This window comes from Mustela putorius, unplaced genomic scaffold, assembly GCF_011764305.1.
Source record: "Mustela putorius furo isolate JIRA1106 unplaced genomic scaffold, ASM1176430v1.1 tig00000407_pilon_pilon_pilon, whole genome shotgun sequence".
In the NCBI taxonomy this organism is placed as follows: domain Eukaryota; kingdom Metazoa; phylum Chordata; class Mammalia; order Carnivora; family Mustelidae; genus Mustela; species Mustela putorius.
Window position 1 is genome coordinate 13,534,648 of NW_025421373.1, and position 25,459 is coordinate 13,560,106.

At 38.9% G+C, this 25,459-nt stretch overlaps 1 protein-coding gene across 4 annotated transcripts in view; it reads right to left on the reverse strand.

Moving 5' to 3' along the window:
- The window catches only part of MROH2B (maestro heat like repeat family member 2B), a 63,288-nt gene that overhangs the window by 16,193 nt on the left and 21,636 nt on the right, over positions 1-25,459 (reverse strand). For 3 of the 4 annotated variants that reach the window (XR_198388.2, XM_004737957.2, XM_004737958.2), the window contains 14 exons: positions 25,116-25,159; positions 22,540-22,647; positions 18,636-18,752; positions 13,154-13,261; positions 12,455-12,607; positions 10,011-10,037; positions 9,183-9,302; positions 8,891-8,970; positions 4,217-4,352; positions 4,027-4,122; positions 3,868-3,936; positions 3,674-3,763; positions 3,188-3,308; positions 897-994 (listed from right to left, as the gene is read on the reverse strand). Coding sequence is in view for 3 of the 4 variants with exons in the window: in XM_004737957.2 (XP_004738014.2) it covers positions 897-994; positions 3,188-3,308; positions 3,674-3,763; positions 3,868-3,936; positions 4,027-4,122; positions 4,217-4,352; positions 8,891-8,970; positions 9,183-9,302; positions 10,011-10,037; positions 12,455-12,607; positions 13,154-13,261; positions 18,636-18,752; positions 22,540-22,647; positions 25,116-25,159 (1,367 nt within the window). In the remaining variant the exon portion in view is untranslated. The remainder of the gene's footprint in view (positions 1-896; positions 995-3,187; positions 3,309-3,673; positions 3,764-3,867; positions 3,937-4,026; positions 4,123-4,216; positions 4,353-8,890; positions 8,971-9,182; positions 9,303-10,010; positions 10,038-12,454; positions 12,608-13,153; positions 13,262-18,635; positions 18,753-22,539; positions 22,648-25,115; positions 25,160-25,459) is intronic. The other variant, XM_004737959.2, reaches the window with a different exon arrangement.

Below are 25,459 nucleotides of genomic sequence, written 5' to 3' on the forward strand. Positions count from 1 at the left end.
GGATGATGGTTTAGGAAGAAAAGAAGGAGGTGGGCTCATGTTTTTGAGAACCTGCTATGCATCAGACACTTTCTTAGGTATTTGACATAATGTGCCTCCTGTTCTCCCCCAACCCACCCCAAGTGACTTCTCTCCCTTATTCTGGTCACCTTCTTATCATCTCTGCTGCTGCCTCCTTAGTCCAAGCCACCTAGTCTCACACCTGGATTCTTGTAGTTTCCTCTAAACTGATTAATTTCACTCTTGCTGGACCTGTATCGTAGTCTGAACATAATAGCCAGATGACCCTTTGGAAATGCAAGTCTGATCATGTTCCTTCTTGCAGAGACACCATGGGTTCAGAAGGGGCTTTTATAAATTAGTAAGAGACACTCTGTCTTCACAACAGTTCACTTCTCTCTGTAAGTACACAGTCGTAATGACTGAGGGCAGGCCTTTTGTCTTTTTCTATTCTTAGAGGCTAGAACAAAGTCTGGTACATGGTAGGTGTATAGGGCATAGTAGGTGAATGAATAAGTGATTAAATAAATGAATGACTTCATTGACCAATCCTCAGAACAACTCTGAGAGGTAGGTTATGTACTTTTTTTTTTTTTTTTTGAAATGAGGAGAACGGGCTTCAAGCAAGTGCACACAGCATCATCTGATAGACCCCAAAGCCCCTGTACCTTCCACTCCACCACACTGCCTCCTTCATCCTCAAGATGGGTGCTTGGTTCATAGATTTCCTCAGAGTATGAAATGATCCACAGCAGGTGTAGACTAGGCACATGGACCCAGGAACAAGCAATGCCTAGACTTCGCTCTCCTTGTAGTGGAGCGTCCACAGCCTACTCATTTGGGAATCAACCCAGAATCATCTTTCCATCCCTTGACCAGTCCTCCGTATCTATTACCTTCGCTATTTTAGAAGAAATCTTGATCTGGACCTGTACGTCATCACACTGCAGCCCTTCCTGCAGACTCTGCAGTCTTTCCACCTCCGGGTGGGTGCCTGAAATCCACAAGGGGAGACAGATGCAAGAGTTCAAAGACCTGATAGGGTTAAAGAGGTTGGCTCTTCTTTGATATGACCCTAATTCAGCTGCTGGATGCTTTTAACCCATGCATGAAAGCCTGTCTGATGAAAAGCTGGGCACTAGAGCAAACACGGATTGAGCAGTTTCTGCTTGCTGGTACGGGGCTGAATCCTCTGCATACCATGATCTCGTTTATTACTCATAAACATTATCTGAGGTAGACGCTCCTGATTTTGCAGACAAGAAAGCTGAGGCTGAGAGCTATAAAGCCACTTGGCTACAGCTATCCAGAGACTAAAAATAGGAGAGTCCGAATTTGAAGCCTAGTCTGCCTGGCACCAAAGCCTAGGCTCTCACTGTTCTGCTGTACTGCTGTCTCTGTTGGGAGTTCCCTTGAGCAGTAGGCCACTTCTGGAAAAATGGAAGTGGGAAGGTAACTATTGCAACAAGAACATCAGCAACGTTGTAACTGATTTTAGAAACCAATTAATAAACTCAGACCTAAACAGTAACAATTTTCTCTTTGTTGTTTGAATGGAGGGTAACCGTGGAAACTAATACCTGAACCTTTCTGTGGAAGGCAGTCCAGCCCAGTAGAGCATAGAAGGACTTGGCAGTTAGAGAGACCTGGGTTCATAGCCTTGCTCTACTACTTTCTGCAGCTGGTAAATTTCTTACCCTCAGCTCACTCATCTGAAAACTGAGTTTTAAATGGGTATTTAATTTAGCATCCCACTAGTTACTTGTATTTAGCAGGTATTTAATAATCATACCCTCTGCCATGCTATTTGATCCATCAAGGAAAAGAGTTAAAATAAATAATGAAGTATGGGATTTCTTATTAACAAAGAATATTTGAGAACCTGAATTTTGCATGTTTCAGGAAATTTTGCTTGTTTCAGGAAAATAAAGGATGCTAAAGGAAGAGTAGGTAGAGCAATAATAGAATTGAAATTCCTCTCTTCCTCTGAAGTTCCTCCCTGGCACATTTCTTTTCTTACTAGGATGGCCTTACTTATTTTTTATTTTCTGGCTTGGTGCAAGCATATACCCTTACTGAATTATCTTCCCATATCCCAAAGGACTTTCATACCCATTTTCATTCTGCTGAATAGTTTTTTTTTCCTTTTCTTTTCAACCAACTAACCAACCACTCCCACCCCCTCAACCAAATCCCACCTTTTGGCGTTAATATACTTTTCTTTCTTTCTTTTATTCTTAAACTTTTTTTTTAAAGAGAATTTTATTGATTTGAGAGAGAGAGACACAGTGAGAGAGGGAACACAAGCAGGGGGAGTGGGAGAGGCAGAAGTAAGCTTCCCATTGAGCAGGGAGCCCACTGTGATCCCAGGACCCCAGGATCACAACCTGAGCTGAAGGCAGACGCTTAACAACTGAACCACCCAGGTGCCCCTAATATGCTTTTCTTATGTGAATTTTAGAATAGTAATATCTCTGTGCTTCCAGCATCAAAGAAGTGGTTGACACATAGAAAGAACTTAATAAGCATCTTCTGAATCCCTAAAAGAAAGAGGAGTGGAACACAGGTGTGAAATGGCACTAAGCCTAGACCAGTGTTCCTGGCTGCACAGAAATGCACATGCGCCCTGCAGGGCCATTTTCAGGGAAGCATCTTCTGATTTAACTGGGACCAAGGCCCTGATTTGTCGGTCTCAGCCTGAGACTGAGGTTTAAAAATTCCTTACATTTCCTGATATTGTCACTCCACCTATACTTGGAGAATAGACGAGGTCCTGTTCTGGAAGCTGGAAAAACCTCCACAGGTTTGTCCTTCTTAGAGGACTTTGAGAATCACTTAGCATCGTAAAATACTAGTGCAGTTTCCTCCTGAAGAAATCCACGTGATAGAGGAAGCATTGCTAGTACCCCCAAGTGCTCAGTGATTTGAATCACAGTAGTTTTACCTATCTCAATGGACTTTTATAATGTTTTGGTGTTATTATCTTTATTTTTAAAAATAGAAAAACAGAGCCATTGGAGAAAAAAGATCCAAAAGAGAGACAAATTCTGTGGCATAATTAAGGCATTGGAACACAGAAATGGCTGAACTGGGGAGAGAGAGGGACACAGAGACACAAGGAGTAAAACCGAGAATAAAAGAAAACAGGTATCTTCTCTCATTTGTGGGTTTCTCATCTTTCCCTCACCTTTTATACAGAACAGACCAATAGTGGAGCTAGCGGCTGCTTGCCGGATGGTGGGCAGGGTGTCACAGGAGTGAGGAGCCAGGAGGCCGAGGAGGGAGCCGATTTTAAAGTCCTCTGGTGCCTGCAGGATAAAGGAGACCGCCAAAGTGACGGGGTGGCTTGCCGACATCCCAGGATAGTCCCAGCAACACTGAACGTGAAGTCCCTTGTTTTTCCCTGAAAGGTCCTTAGGATGAAATTGAATTGTGAACCTTCCCTTTAAAGGCACTGGAAAAGTGAGTCTGGGAGCTTGTAAAAGCAACCAAATAGTTTAATCCTGGTGTGCTTCCCACCCCCTGGGGTTAGGAGTTTCCTCTTATGTTCTTTTCTGGGAAGCACCCCATTCTGGGACTAGAGCTCCGGCATGCAGGGACTTTGGATTCTAGAACCCTTGAGATCCCTGTGTTTGCAAGCGATGAAATCTATTCATTCCAGGGGTCGACTTACCTCAACATCGTTTGTCAGCACTTTTGCAGTGATCTGGAAGGCTCTTTCTCTTTCCCAATCTTTTTGTGAAACAAGCCACATTCGGAGAAGCTGTTGGTCAAAGAATAAATGTTCTTTCCTTAGTACTCGTCATAGTCACTCATTCCCATTCTTCTGCCTCTTGTGCTCTGTCTCTTCTGAAATAGGGTGCTCACCTCCCACAAACAATTCTTAAGTGGACTGGCCCTATGCGATGGGTTAAATGGGTCAGGCTGGACATCTCCCTGTGAAGAGGATGAGGTAGATTCTGGAGGGCTGTTCTGCAGCACAGACAAGGGAATGTGGGAATCAGTTTGAGCAACGGCCCTACTCACATTGAACATTTCTTGGCAGTCCTCTGCTTTCACATTATCCCACATCATGGTCCTCAGCAGCCTTCCTAGGGCATCCATGGATCGTTCATAGAGGAACTGAAATCCAATGTGAGCATGAGCAGCAGGCTGAGGCTGGAGGGTGGAGTCCCACTGTAGCTCTCGAGTCTCCTCAGGCCTCACCCCTACATACATTGATGTGCTCCTTGTCCTTGTCTGTCTCGCCTTCATCTTTGAGTTTTTCCAGAGGTGGAAGGGGAAGCAGCCTGCGAATATTTTCTTCAAGAATATTTAGGTGGTCATTGAGTGGGAGCTGAGGTTTCAGTTTACTGAAATGAGAACAATGTGGAGGGATAGGTATTAAGATGATAAACAAAACGCAGCCCAGAAGAGTTCCTTGCCAACCATATCTGAGTGGTCAGATATGCTTACTGACATGTTGGAATCTTGAGGGGAGTGGGGACAGAAGTAGGGAGAGGTACTGTACTGTACTATTGCACATAGTCAACACACCTCATTTCTAATTTTTTTAGAGTAATAAACAATCATCATTAGCGTTGTGTTACTCAGTCCTTTATTATATGATCTGTGATAACATTAACCTACTTATTTTTTCTAGCGTTTGTGGGTTTTGTGTGTGTGTGTATGTTTGTGTTGGGGGAGATTCTAAGTTTGGAGCAGTTTTGTCAATTTCATATGATTTCTCATGTTATAAGTAGCATCACACATACTGAATGTACCTATAGTAAAGTGGCTGGACTCTTCCTCCACTTCCACTCACTTCCTCCCTCCCTTTCCTTCCTTCCTCTCCTTATTCCTTTCTTTCAGTCATTTACTATAAACATCATGAGGATAAGAACAAACCTAGACATAACTTGGAAAAATGCAAATGTTTAATAAACATGAAAATCCCCATGTATTATTTAGTAAATGTAAATCAGGACAATACACTACCACTTGTCAGCTATCAAATTGCTACAGAAATTTATGAGACTGGCACACTGCCTAGTGCACTAAGGAGGTAAGTAGCAAAGAAATTTAAAATGATGACATGGTGAAGTCCCAAAAGTTCATTTTTGCTTTTGTTTCCTTTGCCTTCAGAGACATATCTTGAAAGAGTTGCTGTGGTCAAGATGAAAAGCTTCTGCACAGCAAAAGAAACAGTCAACAAAACAAAGAGGCAACCCACAGAATGGGAGAAGATATTTGCAAATGACATTACAGACAAAGGGCTGATATCCAATATCTATAAAGAACACCTCAAACTCAACACACACAAAACAAATAATCACTTCAAAAATTGGGCAGAAGACATGAACAGACACTTCTCCAAAGAAGACATACAAATGGCTAACAGACACATGAAAAAATGTTCATCATCATTAGCCATCAGGGAGATTCAAATCAAAGCTACATTGAGATACCACCTTACACCAGTTAGAATGGCCAAAATTAGCAAGACAGGAAACAACATGTGTTGGAGAGGATGTGGAGAAAGGGGAACCCTCTTACACTGTTGGTGGGAATGCAAGTTGGTACAGCCACTTTGGAAAACAGTGTGGAGATTCCTCAAGAAATTAAAAATAGAGCTATCCTATGACCCTGTAATTGCACTACTGGATATTTACCCCAAAGATACAGATGCAGTGAAAAGAAGGGCCATCTGTACCCCAATATTCATAGCAGCAATGGCCACAGTTGCCAAACTGGGGAAAGAACCAAGATGCCCTTCAGTGGTTGAATGGATAAAGAAGATATGGTCCATATATACAACGGAGTATTATGTCTCCATCAGAAAGGACGAATACCCAACTTTTGTATCAACATGGATGGGACTGGAAGAGATTATGCTGAGTGAAATAAGTCAAGCAGAGACAGTCATTTACCACATGGTTTCACTTACTTGTGGAGCATAAGGAATAACATGGAGGACATTGGGAGATGGAGAGGAGAAGAGAGTTGGGAGAAAATGGAGGGGGAGACAAACCATGAGAGACTGTGGACTCTGAGAAATAAACTGAGGGTTTTGGAGGGGAGGGAGTGGGGGGCTGGGTGAGCCTGGTGATGGGTATTATGGAGGGCACGTATTGCATGGAGCACTGGGTGTGGTGCATAAAAAATGAATTTTGGAACACTGAAAAGAAATAAAATAAAATGAAATTAAAAAAATGATGACATGGTTAGAGAAGGGGGAAACTGGTTCTCTCACAGGGGAGTAAAAGTCAGTACCAGCTGGGATAGGTCTATCAAAAGTGTTAATATGTTGATACAAGCTGGATAGTATTTTCATCTTTACTGTCTGGCTGACTTTAAAAAAATCAATTTTATATAAATTGATTTATATAAAAATCAATTTATATAATTCATGCACAACAAGCTGCATCCATTTAAAGTATGCAGTTAAATGAGTTTCACACCCATGAAATCACCACTATAATCAATAGAGAACACCCACATTTTTCCTTATGCCCCTTTGCAGCTCATCTCTTCCTTCACAATGGCCCGGGCAAACATTGATTGGTTTTCAGTCATTAGAGATCACTTTGCAAGTTCTATAGGTGTTTGGTCCAAAGGAGAGTAGCCACTAGCAACACGTTGTTATCCAACACCTGAGTGTGGCTAGTTTGAATTAAGACATGCTATAGTTCTAAAACACGATGGATTGTGGAGAATTAGTGTGAAAAATCATGTAAAGTATCTCACTGCATTTTAAAATAACAAATACATGTTGAAAAGATGATCTACTGAATATATTAAGTGTAATTAATGAAGGAAAATAATTATTAAAATTACTTGGTCTCTTTTTTACTCTTTTAAAAGTGACTGCTAGAATATTTTAAATGACATATGTGACTTGCATTCTAGTTTTACTGGACAACACTGTGTTAGAGCCTAGTAATTCTTAATTCATCTTCAAGATTTATTATTTGAGCTTCCTTCAAACTTCATTCGTCTTTGTAAACACGGCAATCTGTGCCTTCCCTTACGTTGCTTCTTACTGCATTTTAGAGAAATTCAGTGGGTATGTCTTGCATCTATTTTACCTGGTAGGCAAGGCCATATTTAATTAATGATTATCTTTTTTAAATCTAGCTCCACGCCTGATACGTGGATGACACTGAATAATATTTATTGAACCAAATTGTCAGCTTTTATAATCAAAAGTTCAGAGAGCACTTTTTTGCACAGAAGTGTTCACCAAAATATTACTGAAAACTGACAAATATATATAAAATATACAAAAACTGACAAAATATAATAAAAGGTGGTTGGTTAAGTAATATGAGACATACTATACAATAAGTTATTAAGCAGCCATTAAAAATGGTGTTTGTGCTGGGGCGCCTGGGTGGCTCAGTGGGTTAAAGCCTCTGCCTTCCGAGCAGGTCATTATCCCAGGGTCTTGGGATTGAGCCCTGCATCGGGTTCTCTGCTCAGCAGGGAGCCTGCTTCCTCCTCTCTCTCTCTGCCTGCCTCTCTGCCTACTTGTGATCTCTGTCTATCAAATAAAATGAGTAAAATCTTTTTAAAAAAATGGTGTTTGTGGGTTCCTGGGTGGCTCAGGTGGTTAAGTGACTGCCTTCGGCTCAGGTCGTGATCCTGGAGTCCCAGGATTGAGTCCCACATCAGGCTGCCTGCTTGGCAGGGAGTCTGCTTCTCCCGCTGACCTCTCTCCTCTCATGCTCTCTCTCTCTCTCAAATAAATAAATAAAATCTTTAAAAAAATGGTGTTTGTTACCTCAGTATAATAAAGGCCATATAAGAAAAGCCTATAGATAATATCTATCAATGGTCAATGACTGTAAATTATTCCCCTAAGATTTAGAGAAAAATCTAAGATCAGGAACAAGATAAAGATGCTTGTTTTTTGCTACCTTTATTCAACATAATACTGGAAGTCCTATTCAGAGCTATAGGGCAAGAAAAAGAAATAAAATCCATCTAGATTGGAAAGGAAGAAGTAAAACGATCTCTGTTTGCAGATGACATGATCTTATATGTAGAAAACCGTAAAGTTCACAAAAATTAAACAAATTGAATAATGTAGGATACAAAATCAGTATACACAAATCAGTTGTGTTTTCTATTAACAATGAACAATCAAAAAGGAGATTAACAATTACATTTACCATAGAATCAAAATGTTGAAAATAAGGGGTGACTTTTATTATTTTTTAAAAAGTTTTTAGAGTTTCCAAGTTCTAACAATGAGTTTATATTACTTTTACTGCAGGGAGAAAATATTATTTTAAAAATTTGGTTAAAATCATTTCCTCCTGCAGGTTTAGTGCTACTAACCAACTAAAATATGATTAGGGCTTTCATAATTTTTAATAGGAATATTAAAATTTCCTTCTGCACAGAAACTTCAATTCTCATGTATCAATAAATGTGACTCCTCTGAGTTCATTATCCCTTTTAGTCTTTGAAGGGTTGGCCTCTCAGTCAGTCCTGTAAGTTTGAGAAGAGGGAATATTGGAGGGGGAGACAAACCATGAGAGACTGTGAACTCTGAGAGACAAACTTAGGGTTTTGGAGGGAGGAGGTGGGGGAGTTGGGTGAGCCTGGTGGTGGGTATTAAGGAGGGCACATACTACATGGAGCACTGGATGTGGTGCATAGACAATGAATTTTGGAACACTGAAAAATAATTAAATTAAAAAAAAAAGAGGGAAAAAGCCTCTATTTGGAAAAAAAAAAAAAAACCAAAAACCAAACCCAAACCCAACCAACCATTGATAAATTGTGTTCATTTGGGGGAGGGTAGTACACTGGAGTATTCACTGATTGATAAGTCAGTTGATCAGAAAGAGGATCTTGGGGAGGAAATTTTTTTTTTTCAATGAGAGCAAGAAAACTTCTCTACCTGAGGTATCTGATGGCGATTAAGGCTTTCCACCGAACAGGGCTAGCTAGGGAGTCCAGGGGCTCATCCCTGATGAAGTCCTGCAACACAAAGGGGTGAAATATTCTAGAAAGGATGTGGGGAGTTTCCAGATGCAGCTGCAGCCCCATTGGGCTGTTAGGTGCCCTTGGTCCATATAATGGGAGAGATCTGTTACCTGGAACTGGTGTACTGTACCCATTTAAAAAAGACAGCTCTGACTCTTGGAAACAGACTTTTCAAGACCTTGCCCATGTCCTCTCTGCACACTTACCAGCATGTAACCCAGCAGCACCTCTTTGTAGGAGAACTTGAATCCCTGATCCTCAGCATCGTGGACAGCAATACCAATCTCAGTGACAGTTCTTGTGAAACTCATTTGCAGATCCATGTCCTAAAGCAAAATGATTCACAGTGTAAACCAAAGTCCTGGGTTCCATACTTGGTTCTATAAACTCAGTTCTTGACCTAGGGTTGAACTTTGTGCCCAGGGAGAAATGGGAATCTCTCTTCTTTAGCTATTTCTACCTCAGTCTAGGGTCAAAGTTGCAGGGAAGTTAAAAACCAAGGTCAAATTCTACTCTCACCCCCCACCCCTGTCCCCCAAAGATCGAGGTTATCTACAGCAGTGGCTTTCAAACATTTGAACCATTAACTACACAAGCTGTAAGAAACAGTTTACAAGTCCACTCCGTATTTACATGCAATATATGTATGTGAACATATATGTATAATAACTGAAATGAAAGTTTTATGGTACTTCTTGTTGCTAAATGTAATGTACTCTTCTATTTCTCTTATTTCACCACAAAAGTTTGCTGGTTGTGATCTATTCGAGCTGTTAGATTGATTTTATGGTCTTCTGGTGGGTGCATGGATCTAAGAACACTGCTCCAGGTTCAGTACAGCTCTCAAACCACCTAGAACCAAATATAGCTCTCTGTTCTGTCTTAGATTAGGCTCAGGGATCCTGGCTTCAGGATCAGATTGATTAGTCATATATCAGGATCCTTTCCTCTGGAATCAAACCAAGAGGACATCTGTGCTACTGCATTTCCAGGAAGCACGTTATGTATTCAAGTATATCAAATATATTGCATACCTTGCTCATCACAGACACGCCCAGAACCTGAAAAACCAAAGGCAAAAGCAGATACTAGAGCAGCAGTTAGAGTTCCCTCCTCCAGGAAGAAGACCCACCCCCAACCTGAAAACAACAGCTAAGCAGGACACTGAGTCTTCCTAAAGGGCAGGGGCTGTTTGCATCCTCCCCCATTTCCAAAGAGAGACCCTGTACATTGGCAGACTTTTCCCCCAGGGAAGTCTAATCTATAGAAAGCCGCATAAAGAAATCAAGCCTTTGGGTTTCAAGCCTTATGATTTAAAGAGGTTCTACCAGACTTTGGTAAGAAGAAGAGTAGAGACTCTTGGCAGAAGGAGCAGTGAAAAGCTGTAAAATGAAAGTTAATAGGGCAGCTGACTTTGGAACTGGGATACAGTCAGTTCTGCTGGGATGCTTGCCTTGAAAAAGGAAATTTGTCTCATTGAAATTGATATGTGAATACTTCTAGTATATTCTAAATTTTGTGTTTGCTTATGCACAGTTTTGTCCATGACAGAAGAAGATGAGCTAGTTGAACTGACTCGTGTAGGAATAGCCACATGAACACCTCAAACATGTCAGTTGATTCAGTTTACCGTGTTATGAGCTGCTTCCCATTCAAATCTGACATTCTAGCTGATTTCAGATGACCTTTCTTCCCATGAGCATTTCACAATAACTCATCACTTTCCCAAGTGAATTCAGGTGTTTTTCAAGAAAAGTGCCATATATATATATTTTTTTTTTTGTAGTGTTTCTGTATTTCTTAGATGGTCTTCAAAATTAGATGCCGGGGCACCTGCCTTAGGATCAGGTCATGATTCCAGGGGCCTGGGATCAAGTCCTGTGTTGGGCTCTCTGCTCCATGGGGGGCCTGCCTTTCCTTCTCCACCCCCCACACCCTGCTCATGCTCTCTCTAGCTATCTCTCTCTCAAATAAAAAAGTAAAATATTTTAAAAAATAAAATCAGATTCATATTTTTTATATGTCATTGGTGGGGTTTTTGAATGTTGTGCCCCTCCCCCATTTTCTTCATAATCCCTGTGTTTTTTCTTCTTCTGTCTTGTGTATATGTTGTGCTATGGAAGAACTGACTGTACCTTGAAAGTGTACAGTCATCCTTATCTAAAACATCTATATCTTGTTTCCTCTTGTCTTTTTATCATAATTTGCCTCAATGATTGACTAAAACTAATGTAACACAAACCATCTTTTTCAACTATGTTTTGCTTATTAAATTTTGGGTACATCAGAATCACCTTTTGGGGGGCATATTAAAAATACAGATTCAGAGATCCATCTCTGAAGACTGGGATTCATTAGGGATCTCTGTCTTTAACAGGGTTCTAGGTCATTCTCAGACAACTGAAGTGTGAGGATCACTGACCTATTCCCTCCCACTAGCATGTACTTATATCTGTGATATCACAAGTTCCTTATGATTCAATTCTTATCACATACACACATGAATACATGTCAAGAACAGATTTATCAAACAGGTGGGGTGTGGAGAGCAAGAAGCGGAGATAAGGGAGCATAAGGTACAATCTATAACATCAAGGTGTTGACAAACTAATGGGGGAGCAGATGTGCACATAATCAGTAAAAGCTTCCGGATGGATAAGAATCACTTCTAAATCTCCTAAAAATACAGATGTCAGATTCCAACCCAGACCTACTGAATCAATCTCCCTGAGAAATGGCTCTGGGAAGCTGTATTTCAAACTTGAACCCAGGGTGATTTTTAGGTGGCTAACCTGGTACTACTCAGCAAAATGGCCAAGTTGACAATATATCTAAAGCACTTTATTAAATATATAAGAAGTACTACAGGGGACAGAAAGGATCAGATGAATTCCAATTCAGTTGTGGGGTTCTGAGGCAGGAATATTCCTGGCATGTTTGAGGAACATGGAGGACAGTCAGGGTGACTGTTATGAATGTGTGTGTTGGCCGGGGTGTGAAATGGTACAGCATGGGTAGGTTAATTAATGATGTATTCTTATTTGTTTAAAAATACATGTATTGCACTTCTTATTTGTGAGGCACTGTTTTGGGTGGTTTATCTATACCACGTAAAAAGTTATACAACCACCATTAGTAACATTTCAGAGACTATAACAGAAAAGTAATGAAATAGCTGCTCTAAAGTGTACTGGAGTAATTATTTTAAGTTCAAACTTGGGGGAGAACACTATGGGTACTTGATCTAGGAAGGTATCATAGGCCATGAACTACCCAAGACCTTAGAAAAGAAACAAATTACCTGACCCTGTTTCATAATGAATTTTTCTGTTCTGTTCTGTTCTCATCTTCCAAACATACCAGATGCTATCTTGCCTTTGGCCTGTATCCTTTGAGCATGAATATTCCCAAGAGGTGAGCCCTTCCAAGGTTTGGGACCCCTAGCCTGGAAATCGAGGCACCCTGTGCTCACCGTTACCTGAGAGCACTGGCCATAAAGAAAGAGGACTTGGGAAACAATGTCTTGATCGAGCCTGGTGAGGAGTTGACCCTTGGGAGCATGGAGGGCCACAGCGCCATAGATTACCATGACATCAGTCTTGGTCAGGCTCTTTTTCCCAGAAAAAATACCCTGAAAGAGAGACATGAAAGCTATGACTGAAGGTGTTTCCTTTCCTCCATGTTGCTTCCTAATTCTATGAACCACTACAGGGTTTAAGAAATGGGACTGGGATGATTGAAAATTAGTTTAAAACTGATATTCTTGCTTGTCAAATTTAAACACCTGGGACTGTGTTGTGGCTCTCTTGGGCTTTAAAAGAGATCCCTGTGAGAAAGCTTGGGTTATTTTTTATTTATTAAATCCCTTTTCTTCAGGGGTAGTGCAGTGTACATAGTGGAAACTGGCCATGAGGCCTGAATGGCTGGTAGAGGAACAAACCGAGGCACACAAAGAACTCATTAGGACCTTCCAGGTCAGCACTAGTGACAGAAACTGGAGGAGATCTGCTAGACAGCTGGTCATTCTATAGGGTCCAGGCTTGGGAAGTTCTCACCTGAAATAAAGACCTGGGGACAGGGACAAGTATGATATGGAAAAGGATGTTCACTGAAGGAATCAGTGTGTTTTCCCCTTGCTGTGACCAAAAGCTTTGGAAGAGAAGGTTAGTCTTTTTACCTTACATCGATTCATGAAAAACTTTTCCCGATCTTGGAATGTTTTAAGAACTTTTAAAACAGTATCCAAGTGGCTCTCAGCACAGCATCCTAAAATAGATGTTATTCCCTAAAGTCAGAAAAGATAGGAATTTTGAGTTTAACCATTCATTTATTCAAAAAATATTTATGGAGCACCTGTTATGTGTCAGCCACTCTTCTAGGTGCTTGGGACGCAACAGTGAACACACACCAAACTCCCCATCCTTGTGGTGCACACAACCAGAGGAAGTGACAGGGAAGTAGCATTAAATAAACACATAGATTCAGTAAACATGTAAATATATAGTACTTTGAGGGTGACACATGCTATGGAGTTATGGGAAACAAGGAAAGAGAATAACTGCTGCAGTTTAGGGGGAGTTCTCAATTAAATAGGGCAGATGGAGAAGGCTTCATAAACAGGGGTGACATTGAGCAGTGTTCTGAAATAAATGAGGGAGCAAGTCATTGGACTGTGTGGGAAGGAGAGTTTCAAACAAGATGGGGAAAAAGGTGTTAAAAAAATTGCCAAGAGCAATAAGATAACAGAACATCTGACAAGGAGAAAATAAATAACATAATAAAAAAACAGTTTCAAAAATTCAGTAAGTCTACTGGTTTCTGAACATTTAATATAAAAAAAAGGATCGTGTAAACATCTCAAAATTTCTGAGGAGAATGTATAGCAAAATATACCACAGGCTTTTTTTTTTTTAATACTAGGTGGTCTTTATTAGCCCTGGTAATTTTTCTTTTAATTTATTCTTTATTTTTTAAATACATACACTCCTTTCCTCCACATTTGCAAACATTGTGCAGCCTAGCTAGGGTAGGAAATGGCAAAAGGGCTTTGAAAAAGCTCCCCAGGTTAGGCTTATGTTTTCTCTATGTTGAAAATCCATGGTATGTAAGGTTATTTTCAGGTTGTAAAGTCAATGATTTTGAAATTTATGATCATATGTTTAAGTTAAAAAGTCAAAATATATCAAAAATATTTATTAAGGATAATTAAAATTCATTTTGCAATATTTTTACAAATCTGGTTAAATAAATGAAATATTAATATGAGGATGCTGGTTCAATATTCAAAAATCAGTCAACATGATACACCATATCAACAAAGGGGTAAAAACCATATAATCATTTCAATAGATGCAGAAAAAATATTTGACAAAGCACAACATCCATTCATGATAAAAACCCTCAGCAAGGTTGTTTAGAGGGAACATACCTCAACATAATAAGACCATGTATGAAAAACCCACAGCTAATAACATACTCAATGGTGAAAAACTGAGAGCTTTTCCCCTAAGATCAGGAACAAGATAGGAATGTTCACTCTCACCACTCTCACCACTCTCACTTTTATTCAACAAAGTACTAGAAATCCTAACCACAGCAATCAGGCAAGAAAAAGAAATAAAATGCACCCAAGTTGATAAGAAAGCAGTGAAACTTTCACCATTTGCAGATGATATGATATTATGTATAGAAAGTCCTAAAGATTACCAAAAACCTAGTAGAACTGATAAATACATTCAGTAAGGTCACAGGATACAAAACTGGTATACAGAAATTGGTTTATTTTTGTACAGTAATAATGAAATAGCAGAAAGAGAAACTAAGGAGGGGATTATGCTAAGTGAAATAAGTCAAGCAGAGAAAGACAATTGCCATATAGTTTCATTCATATATGGAAGATAAGGAATAGCACAAGGGCCACAGGGGAAGGGAGGGAAAACTGAATGGGAAGAAACCAGAGAGGGAGACAAACCATGAGAGACTCTGGACTCTGGGAACTGAACTGAGGGTTACAGAAGGGAAGGGGCTTAGGGGATGAGGTAATTGGGTGATGGGTATTAATGAGGGCAGGGATTGTGATGAGTACTGGGTGTTATATGCAACTAAGTAATTGTTGAACATCCCATCAAAAACTAATGAGGTACTTTATGTTGGTTAACTGAACATATGTAAAAATATACAAATATATACAAATATATTCAAATAGGGACATAATTATAAGGTCAATTAATCTTTTGACAAAGGAGGCAAGAATGGTGCTGGAACAACTAGAAAGCTACATATAAAAGAATGAAACTGGACCACTTTCTTACACCATACACAAAAATAACCCAAGATGGATTAAAGACTTAAATGTGGGCCTTGAAACTATAAAAATCCTAAAAAAAAAGAGCAAAGGCAATAGTTTCTCTGATATTGGCCTTAACATTTTCTGCCTATGCCTCCTGAGGCAAGGGAAACAAATGCAAAAATAAACTATTAGGACTACATAAAAATAAAAATTTCTGCACAACAAAGGAAAGCATCAATACAACTAAAAGACAACCCACAGAATGGGAGAAGATATTAGCGAATGACATATCTGATAAGGGGTTATTATCCAAAATATATAAGGAACTTATAGAACTCTACAACCAAAAAACAGATATCCAATTAAAAATGGACAAAAGTCACGAACAGACTTTTCTGCAAAGAAGACATACAGATGATCAACAAACACATGAAATGATGTTCAACATCACTCATCAATAGTCAGGGAAGTGCAAATCAAAACTACAATGTGATACCACCTCACACTTATCAGATGACAAAAATCACAACCACAAGAAACAAGAGTTGGCAAGAATGTGGAGAAAGGGGAACGCTCTTACATCATCGATGGGAATGCAATTGGTGCAGTTACTCTGAAAAACAGTATGGAGTTTCCTCAAAAAGTTAAAAATAGAAGTACCCCATGACCCAGCAATTGCACTACTGGGTATTTACCCAAAGGATACAAAAACATAGATTTGAAGGGACACACCACTCTGATGTTTATAGCATCATTATCAACAGTAGCTAAGTTATGGAAAGAGCCCAAATGTCCATTGACTGATGAATGGTTAAAGAATATGTATTATAATATTTACTTAACCACAGAAAGAATGAAATCTTCCCATTTGCAATGATGTGGATGGAACTAGAGTGTATTATGCTAAGTGAAATAAGTCCATCAGAAAAAGACAAATACCATATGATTTCAATCATACATGGAATTCAAGAAATAAAACAGATGAACATATGAGAAGGAAGAAAAAGAGAGAGGGAAGCAAATCATAAGAGACTTGTAATGATAGAGAACAAACTGAGGGTTGATGGAGGTAGGTAGGTAGGGAATGGGCTAAATGAGTATTGTGATAAGTATTGGGTGTTACATGTAAGTGATTAATCACTAAATTCTACACCTGAAACCAATTTTACCATATGTGTTAACTAACTAGAATTTAAATAAAAACTTGAAAAGAAAAAAAAAGAGAAAAAAATAACAACATACTAAGTAAAAAGTAAGAAGTTAGAACTTCTGCTAAAATCTATCCATCAATGATATGAAAGATAACAAACAGTTCTTTTCTGAATATAGTTTCACAATAGCTACACTCTATTGCACTTTTAGCAAAGAATCATTATCCAATTAGAGTTGGATACAGAAGTTGTTTCCTGAAAACTTTTCACATTAACATCAAACAGAACCCACTTCTTGATAAAAAATGTCTGGAAAGCAGAACATTTTAACTCTTTCCAACTCCTCCCCCACCCACATATATTCAGATATAGAATTTGGAAAATATAAATCAAAGAAAATTAATAAAAAACCAAAATCATCCAGAATCTTCCACCCAAACATAATGACTATTAAATATTTTGGCATATTTCCTTCCAGTTTTTATAATTATAAAAATTAGGATCACTTTCTATATTCAGCTTTGTATCCTCATGTTTTTCATTTAATATTAAAAGTACTTTTCCATATTGCTAAACAATTTTCAAAAACATGACTTCTGATGATTGTGTAGTATTCCATGGATGATACACCATATTTATTATAACCCTCCCTTCACTGTTGGACACTTCCACTATAATAAATAATGCTGTGATCAATAAATGTCTAAATCAAATTTTTAAGAAAAGGAAAACAGAACTACCCTATGATCCACTAATTGCACTACTGGGTATTTTTCCAAAGAATACAAAAACACTAATTTGAAAGGATATATGCACCCTTATGTTTATAGCAGCTGTATCTATAATAGTTAAATTATGGAAGCAGCCCAAGTGTCCATTTGTAGATAAACAGATAAAGAAGTTGTGGGGGAAAAATATATATGTATATATACATATATAATGAAATACTACGCAGCTATAAAAAAAAGAATGAAATCTTTCAAATTTGCAACAACATGGATGGAGCTAGCAAGTATAATACTAAGTGAAATAAGTCAGTCAGAGAAAGACAAACACCATATCTTTTCACCCAAATGTAGAACTTAAGAAGCAAAACAAAACAAATGAACAAATGAACCAAGAGGGAAAAAAGAGAGAGGGAGAGAGAGAGACAAACCAAAAAACAGACTCTTCACTATACAGAACAAACCAAAGGCTACCAGAGGGGAGGTTGGCCATCTCTATGTCCTCTTTGAAAAAATGTCTATTCATGTCTTCTGCCTATTTTGTAACTGGATTATTTGTGTTTTGGGGTGTTGAGGGTGTTGAGTTCTGTAAGTTCTTTATATATTTTGGATACTAACCGATTACCGGATATGTTATTTGCAAATATCTTCTCCCATTCTGTAGATTGCTTTTTAGTTTTCTTGACTGTTCCCTTCACTGTGCAGAAGCTTTTCATTCTGATGAAGCCCTAAAGTGTATTTTTGCGTTTGTTGCCCTTGCCTCAGGAGGCATATCTGGTAAGAAGTTTCTACAGCTTATGTCAAAGAGGTTACTGGTTGTGTTCTCTTCTAGGATTTTAATGGTTTCCTGTCTCACATTTAGGTCTTTAATTCATTTTGAATTTATTTTGTGTATGGTGTAAAAAAAAAATGGTCTACTCTTATTCGTTTGCATGTTGCTGTCCAGTTTTCCCAACACCATTTTTTCAAGAAACTGTCTTTTTTCTATTGGATATTTTTTCTTCTTTGTCAAAGATTAATAGATCATATAATTGTGGGTAGTCAATTCTGTTCTATTGATGTGTGTGTGGTCTATTCTTGGGCCAATACCCTACTGTCTTGAGCACTACAGCTTTATAATATAACTTGAAGTCTGAAAATTGTGATACCTCCAGCTTTGCTTTTCTTTTTCAAGATTGCTTTGGCTGTTTGGGATCTTTTGTGGTTCCATAGGTAAAGGGGTTTAAGAGTACACATCATGATGAGCACTACGTTATACACTTGAAACTAATATAACACTGTATGATAAATATACTGGAATTAAAATAAAAAAAATAATGAAGCATTGACATTTAAACAGGGAAGCACCGTTTTTCTGATAAATTCTGTTGGATTATTTTGAATGTATCCATGGATTCTTGGTAAGTAAGACATTGTCATAAGACCTGCCAGTGGCTTTCCGGATGGAATTAATTACCATCATCATACGAGGATATTGAGAGAAAGGGGTCCCACCTGTCGCTGATCCCCCAGTTGGTTGGGAGCAATCAGAAATTCCTTAATCTGTGAGCTTACAAAGTCTATATCTTGGCAGGATGCTAAGGTGGTTCCCAAGGCTTTCCAAAGGAATTTCTAGAAGACAAAAGATAAGCAATAGCATGGTAAGGACTGGAAAGAAAAACTCCAATGAAAATTGGAAAGTGTTAAAACAGTCATCCAAAGGAAGGAAATTTAGCTACTTAATAAACATGTACTTCTAGTATTATCTCTTCCTGAAAGTATTTTCTCCCCGCCACCCCTCCCCGGCAAGACTGTCCTTACCAGTGCTCTTTCCTATTCCTCTAGGCCTTATGCTGAGCCATGATAATACCTTTTACTCTCTATTGTAACGTTCAATTTTCTTGTTTGTTTTTGGGCTCAGCATTTCAGTTCTCCACAACAGAGGGTTTTATGGTCACTCTCAGTGTATAGTCCCTGGTAGTTAATAAATGTTCAACAAATGATTTTAGATACACATGGGAATTAAAATAAGATTATTTGAAGATGATGTCATCAGATATTCTCAACCTCCGAAGTATATTAACTTATTTTATTTAGGAAATTTAACCTATAATAGTTTTAAAAATAATACTTTGCCATCTCTACTATTATCGCTCTCTCAGGAGTAGGGTGAGTTGTCCAGAAGTGCTATAGCATGGTGTTCAGGTGAAGGAGAAATGCCATACAGGAACGTTTACATACAAGTTGTGTCTTTAGTAAGGGACTCTGAGTGAACTGGGGAAGGAAAACTCCCAATGAAAGAACACTGACAAGAGAGTATGTGGGAAATCGTTCTGTGGCTTCCACATCCCTTAGAGTTGATGAGAATGTTGGATTCATTAAGCAAGCCCCAATATGGATACCTCTGTAATATCCAGATGTAGAAAAGGTGAGCAGAACAGACATGGCTTCCTCTTCTCTTTCATTACAAGCCATACAAGATTTAGAAGTAAGGCTGAGGGAACGGGGTAGCACAAGAGTGGCATCTGTTTAAACACCACAACATATACCTGGATGTAAATACGTGTATGTACATGTGTGTATACATGTGTGTGTTACATATAGAAAAGATCTATAGTCTTGTGGAAGTAAGATACAAAGAAAATATTTACAAGAGAAGAGACTTGCCATATGGCTAGAAAAATGAGGTCATGAAGTCCTAATTTGTTTTCTTTTTTAAAAATTTTTAAATTTTTAAATTTTTAAAAATTTCTTTTCAGCATAACAGTATTCATTGTTTTTGCACCACACCCAGCATTCCATGCAATCCATGCCCTCTCTAATACACACCACCTGGTTCCCCCAAACTCCCACCCCCACCCCTTCAAAACCCTCAGATTGTTTTTCAGAGTCCATAGTCTCTCATGGTTCACCTAATTTGTTTTCTAAGACTCAAATCATTTGTAGCTGTATAATATCAAATTGTCATCTCCTTATTTAAAATGTCCATCTGGTCACACACAGGAGAAAAAATTGGCCAGGTGCAGGCTTATTCCAAGGACTCTGCAGGGCTTAAAGGATTGTAGTGGTTGAGTGGTCATTATGGATCAGAAAGAATCTATGGCACAGGAGGAAAGGAAAACCTGGTAGCCACCAGTAGAGTTTAGTTAGTCCATTCAGGAGAAATTGTACAGATCAGTGCAGCTAGGGGTGAGCGGTGTGCATGAGGTAACAGAACAGGAGGAACAACTGCCCGGATAAGAACCTGATGAGGCAGCACCCATTGCACTCTTGGATTTCCAGGCAAAAGGCCCCCGTGACAATGTAAACTATGATGAGAAAAACTGTGTACTGCATAGGAGTAAATATTAATTAGGGTTAAAGTTGCTAGAGTCTGTTTAACTCCACGTTGGAGGCAGTACAAGAGAGTCTGGAAAAGTCCTAAGTCGCAGGAAAAAATCCCAGTGTTATGAAGGGGACTTTTGTGTAAAGAGTTGGCCTCAGTGCCTCCCCTTCCTCCATACTGATGAGAGCTGTTGCTTCTCTGCTGATGTTGGTCAGATTCAGTGTATCGTGCATTCCTCCTTTGAGACTTGGAGAGGAATTTCTGAAATCAGGAACCCAGAACTGGGAAAAAATGTGGTCAATTGCAAAAACAGCCAGAGCCTTTCTATCTCACCTCTATCCATGCCTCCTTACTATGAGAGTTTGCAGCTCCTCCTATTAGTATAGTCTATTTTGCCACTCCTCCAATCTGGGTTGGCCTGGTGATTTGCTTTGGCCCACAGAAAGTGGCAGAAGTAACAGGGTGCCTCTTCTGAACCTAGACCTCAAGAGACCTTGTATACTTCATGGCCACAATCATGAGAGCAAGCCTGGGCTGGCCAACTGGAGGAGGAGAGACCACAAGGAACGGAAACAAGGTGACCTAGTTGAGATCATGGCAGACCAGCCAAACCCCAGTATATGCCAGTGGGAGTAGTTAAGACCAAATGGCTGCCCAGCTGAGTTCAGCCCACACTGTCAACCTGCAAACTTATAAACTAAGTAGGTAGCTATTGCTTTAAGCCCCTAGGTGTAGTTTGCAATGCAGCTAAAGTTAACTGTCACACTCTTACTTTCCTGTTGTTAAGTATAATGACTGAAAATCATTTAAGCAGTTCACTGCTTGAATTGCTCTGCCTATCCATATCAACATGACTTTGGACCCATCTCAGGAATCTGGAAGCTGTTGGACGGATGGTATTACATGAGATGCATAAGTCTAGTTTGTATATGAGAAGATGAGGCATTGCTCACCAAATTCTCTTGAAGAGCATGTCTTCAGGCTTGATAGACCCATTTGGAGAATCACTACTCTACCAAATTAGAGAATCAACCAGTGAGAGGAATTTTGAATATTGCATAGGAGAGTTGAAAGTTGATAATAAATAATTTGTTAGAACAGACACTTAATACTAGATTTGATGAGTTAGGAAATGTTTTTTCCAGGAAAAAAAAAAGAGAAATGTTAGAATCATAATGATAACCTTGATCTACTTTTTATTGAGCACAAGTCTTCGGCTAGGTACTTACTTCACTAGTGACTTTATATACTTTTTCTTTTTGAACCCTTAAATCACCTCAATCTTCAGAGCCTGGTATAATTTCCATTTTAGATGAATATACCGAGGGTCTAGAGAGGTTAAGTAACTTTGTTACACTTACATACACAGTAAACCGCAGAAGCTGGATCCAAACCCCTTTTAGAATGAATGGCTCCAATGCAGAGGGTTAGGTAGAAGCCATCTGGGGACAGAGGAAGGAGACAGCTGGCCTTTGAGCATTCTTTTAGCTCTCAGTTTTTGTTAAATTGTAGTAGATTGTTTCTCGTAGCCAGCATCACAAAACTGGCCCAGCGGAAACCAAGATATAAACTGGCATTAGGGGTGCCTGAGTGGCTCAGTAGGTTAAGCCTCTGCCTTCGGCTCAGGTCATGGTCCCAGGGTCCTGGGATCGAGCCCCGAATCGGGCTCTCTGCTCAGCTGGGAGCCTGCTTCCTCCTCTCCTTCTCTCTCTCTGCCTGCCTCTCTGCCTATTTGTGATCTCTGTCTGTCAAATAAATAAATAGAATCTTAAAAAATATAATAAACTGACATTAAATCAGTGCTGTGACAGGGACCACTATTTGTCTTCATTATCTACTTTTTTCCCTTCGCTAAAACAGAACACCTAAATTTCAGCCAAGTACATATCTATCTTAAAGGCACTATATTACTCAGGTTTCCTTGTAGACAGGTGCCGTCCTATGAGTAATTTTTGGTTAAATGCAAGGTGAAGAGAAGGTAGCATTTTTTTTTCCTAGTGATTTCTCCTTCTTTTTGGTGGTAGACAAATTGGAAGTTGAGCAGCCATGTTAGGTTATAAGGTAGAAAGTAAGTGCCTTAGTTGAAAAACCAACCTTCTCAAGGGAGGTGTTGCTGTAACTGCCCATTTGCTCCTTGAAATCTCGACTCAGTTGAATGGTCCAAGCTACGTCACTGATCTTCCATAAAGATTCTTTGAGTAACTGTTGCAGGAAGTGGAAGTTAGATATGAATACAACTGCTTAGTGTGCTTTCTTAGTACTTTCCTGTTACCTAATTTTTAAAGTATAAATATATAGTAAATGAGATTATTCCTTTTCCCATTAAAAAAAAAACCTCGTTATTTCCCTTCTTATTAAGTAAGAGGGAACTTTCCCTCTTATTTTATAAGTTTATTTATTTATTTAGTTTTAGTAATCTCTACACACAATGTAGGGCTTGAACTCATAACCCTGAGATCAAGAGTCACATTCTCCTCCAACTGAGCCAGCCAGGCACCCTTCTCTTTATTTATTTTAATAGCTATATGCTGTTATGTTCTGAATTTCCAATAAGAACAAGTTACTCAGAAGGTAGAACAAACTCCATGTAAGTGCCTTCCTTTTCCCTCTTATGTAAAAATTACCCAGTCTTAAAATAGAAATTAATCCACTTTGAAACTTAAATTGAAGTTAACATTTTTCAAGGTTTTTTTTTTAGATTTTTAAAAAAATTTATTATTTATTTGACAGACAGAGGTCACAAGTAGGCAGAGAGGCAGGCAGAGAGAGAGGAGTAGGGGAAGCAGGCTTCCTGCTGAGCAGAGAGCCTGAGGCAGGGCTCCATCCCAGGACCCTGAGATCATGACCTGAGCTGAAAAGCAGAGGCTTTAACCCACTGAGCCATCCAGGCACCCAACAATTTTCAAGTTTTAAACATATTTGGAAAAGCTTTATTTGTCAATGTTAGTTTGTTTTGCTACATACTAAAAGAAAAAGGACATTTTTGGAATAAAGAGTTAAAATGTCTTGAAGAACCAATTAAATGTGCAAGTACATTTTGCTAACTTCAACTCTAGTAACAAAACATTCCTAGTTTCACCAATTGTTCTGAGCCAAGGCCTCAGTCAGCCATCTGAACCTATTTCCTTCTTCACTGAACAATACATAAAAAGGTGTTTTTGTCTTTTTGGAGGACAAAATCCATTGCAATTTCTGAAGTCCATTATTTTTCCTGTATTTTCCCAACTTTAAGTTTAGAAAAGGACTTTCGGTGTCAAAGCCCATGAAGATTTCTAGGTATTCTCTAAGGAACTCATTCAGTGAGTGGGCCCTTTGAAGAGAAGAAATTAAACAGCCTTGGAAGTCTGAAAGAAGGAGGTACATGCAAACAGTTTTGGGAGAAGGCTAAATAGAAATACACTCAAGATTGGAAGAGGGAAAAGAATGTTCTTGAGGCTTCCCTCTAGAGAGAGAACTTTTCTTCCTAGTTGGAATAGTTACTTTAAAATGGTAACTGGGGAAAATAAGGTAGGAATTTTGAAAAAGAGAAGGGAGATGATAAAAGAAGCATGAATACAGGAAGAGAGGTAGATCCTAGAATTAAAGACCAGAAAAGTAGAGCAGCTACTTTCAAATCTCATATTGGGTAAGGATCATTTGTGAGAGTCTTTAAAACATACCAGTTCTCAGGAAACCATCTTAGAGACTCTGATTCTGGAAGGGGCAGTAATGGAACATGCAGGTGATGAGGAAAAGTCACTAAAACTTGACATTTTTAAGAAGTCATAGTTAATTTCTATGTAAAGCTTATGAACTGAGACCATGCTAGGTTAAAAGATCCCTTTCTGTGGGCTCCTTGACCTCCTGTAGTCTCCTGAAATCAAAATCCTCTCTGTAGAACCAATGTCCGGCTCCTACTTGCACTTTACCATTTTGGGGATTTTTGGATCTTTGTAACTGGTTGCAAACTGGTTGCCAAAGTTCAGAAATTTTATGGATTTTCTTTTTTTCTAGAGAAATGGTCTAATGTGGCTCTTTGGTTTTTAGAAATCAGGAAAAGACACAGTGAGAAGCAGAAAGGTGAGGAAACAGAGCTGTATTTAGAAGCACAGAAGTGGAAATGATGTTAATTTGTGTTTATTTAAATGGCAAAAGAATGCAATTATAAGGAGAGGAAAAACTAGAAATTAGAGAAGATTTAAGATAGGTACAGGGGAAAATATGAGTAGGTGAAATCTTCAATACTATCTTTTTTTTTTTTTTAAAGATTTTTATTTATTTACTTGACAGTGAGAGAGAGATCAAAAGTAGGCAGAGAGGCAGGCAGAGAGAGAGGGGGAGGCAGGCTCCCTGCAGAGCAGAGAGCCCGATGCGGAGCTCGATCCCAGGACCCTGAGGTCATGACCTGAGCAAAGGCTGAGGCTTAATCCACTGAGCCACCCAGGCACCCCCAAATCTTCAATACTATCTTAACTCTTAACCAACTCAAAGACTAAAGATTATTGTTCAAATTATGGTGATGTAGAGACTGTAATTCTTAAGCAATCACTTCTAACATTCTAGTTCTTTTCCTAAGGAAAAGAAACGTTGTTTACTGACCTTGGGTATCTGGATATTTTTAGTTAAGATGTGTGACTCTAGCTGATTTTTATCATCCAATCATCAACAATTAGTCTCGAAGCTACCCTTACCTGAAGCAGCATGGTTTCCCATAGCACGATGCTAGTGTTCTTTCCTAGAAATAGAAATTAAAAACAGAAAATAGAAATAGAAAATAAAGTCAGGACTCTGTTTCTCCCTTGCCAGGTCCCCAGTGAATGCTGAAGCCCCACTTTAAGCTTTACAGAGGATGACTATTTCAGATGAAATTTACTATGTTGCCAACTTCAAGTGCTAATCAGACAGGAAAAAGTCTTCAGTCCAGGTTACAAATCTAGGTTTATTTTTGGTTAACTTCAACAGTAACTACTGTAATGACCATATTTTAATTTTCTAACATAAATAGTAATGACTTTTTAGAACAATACCAAAAGGG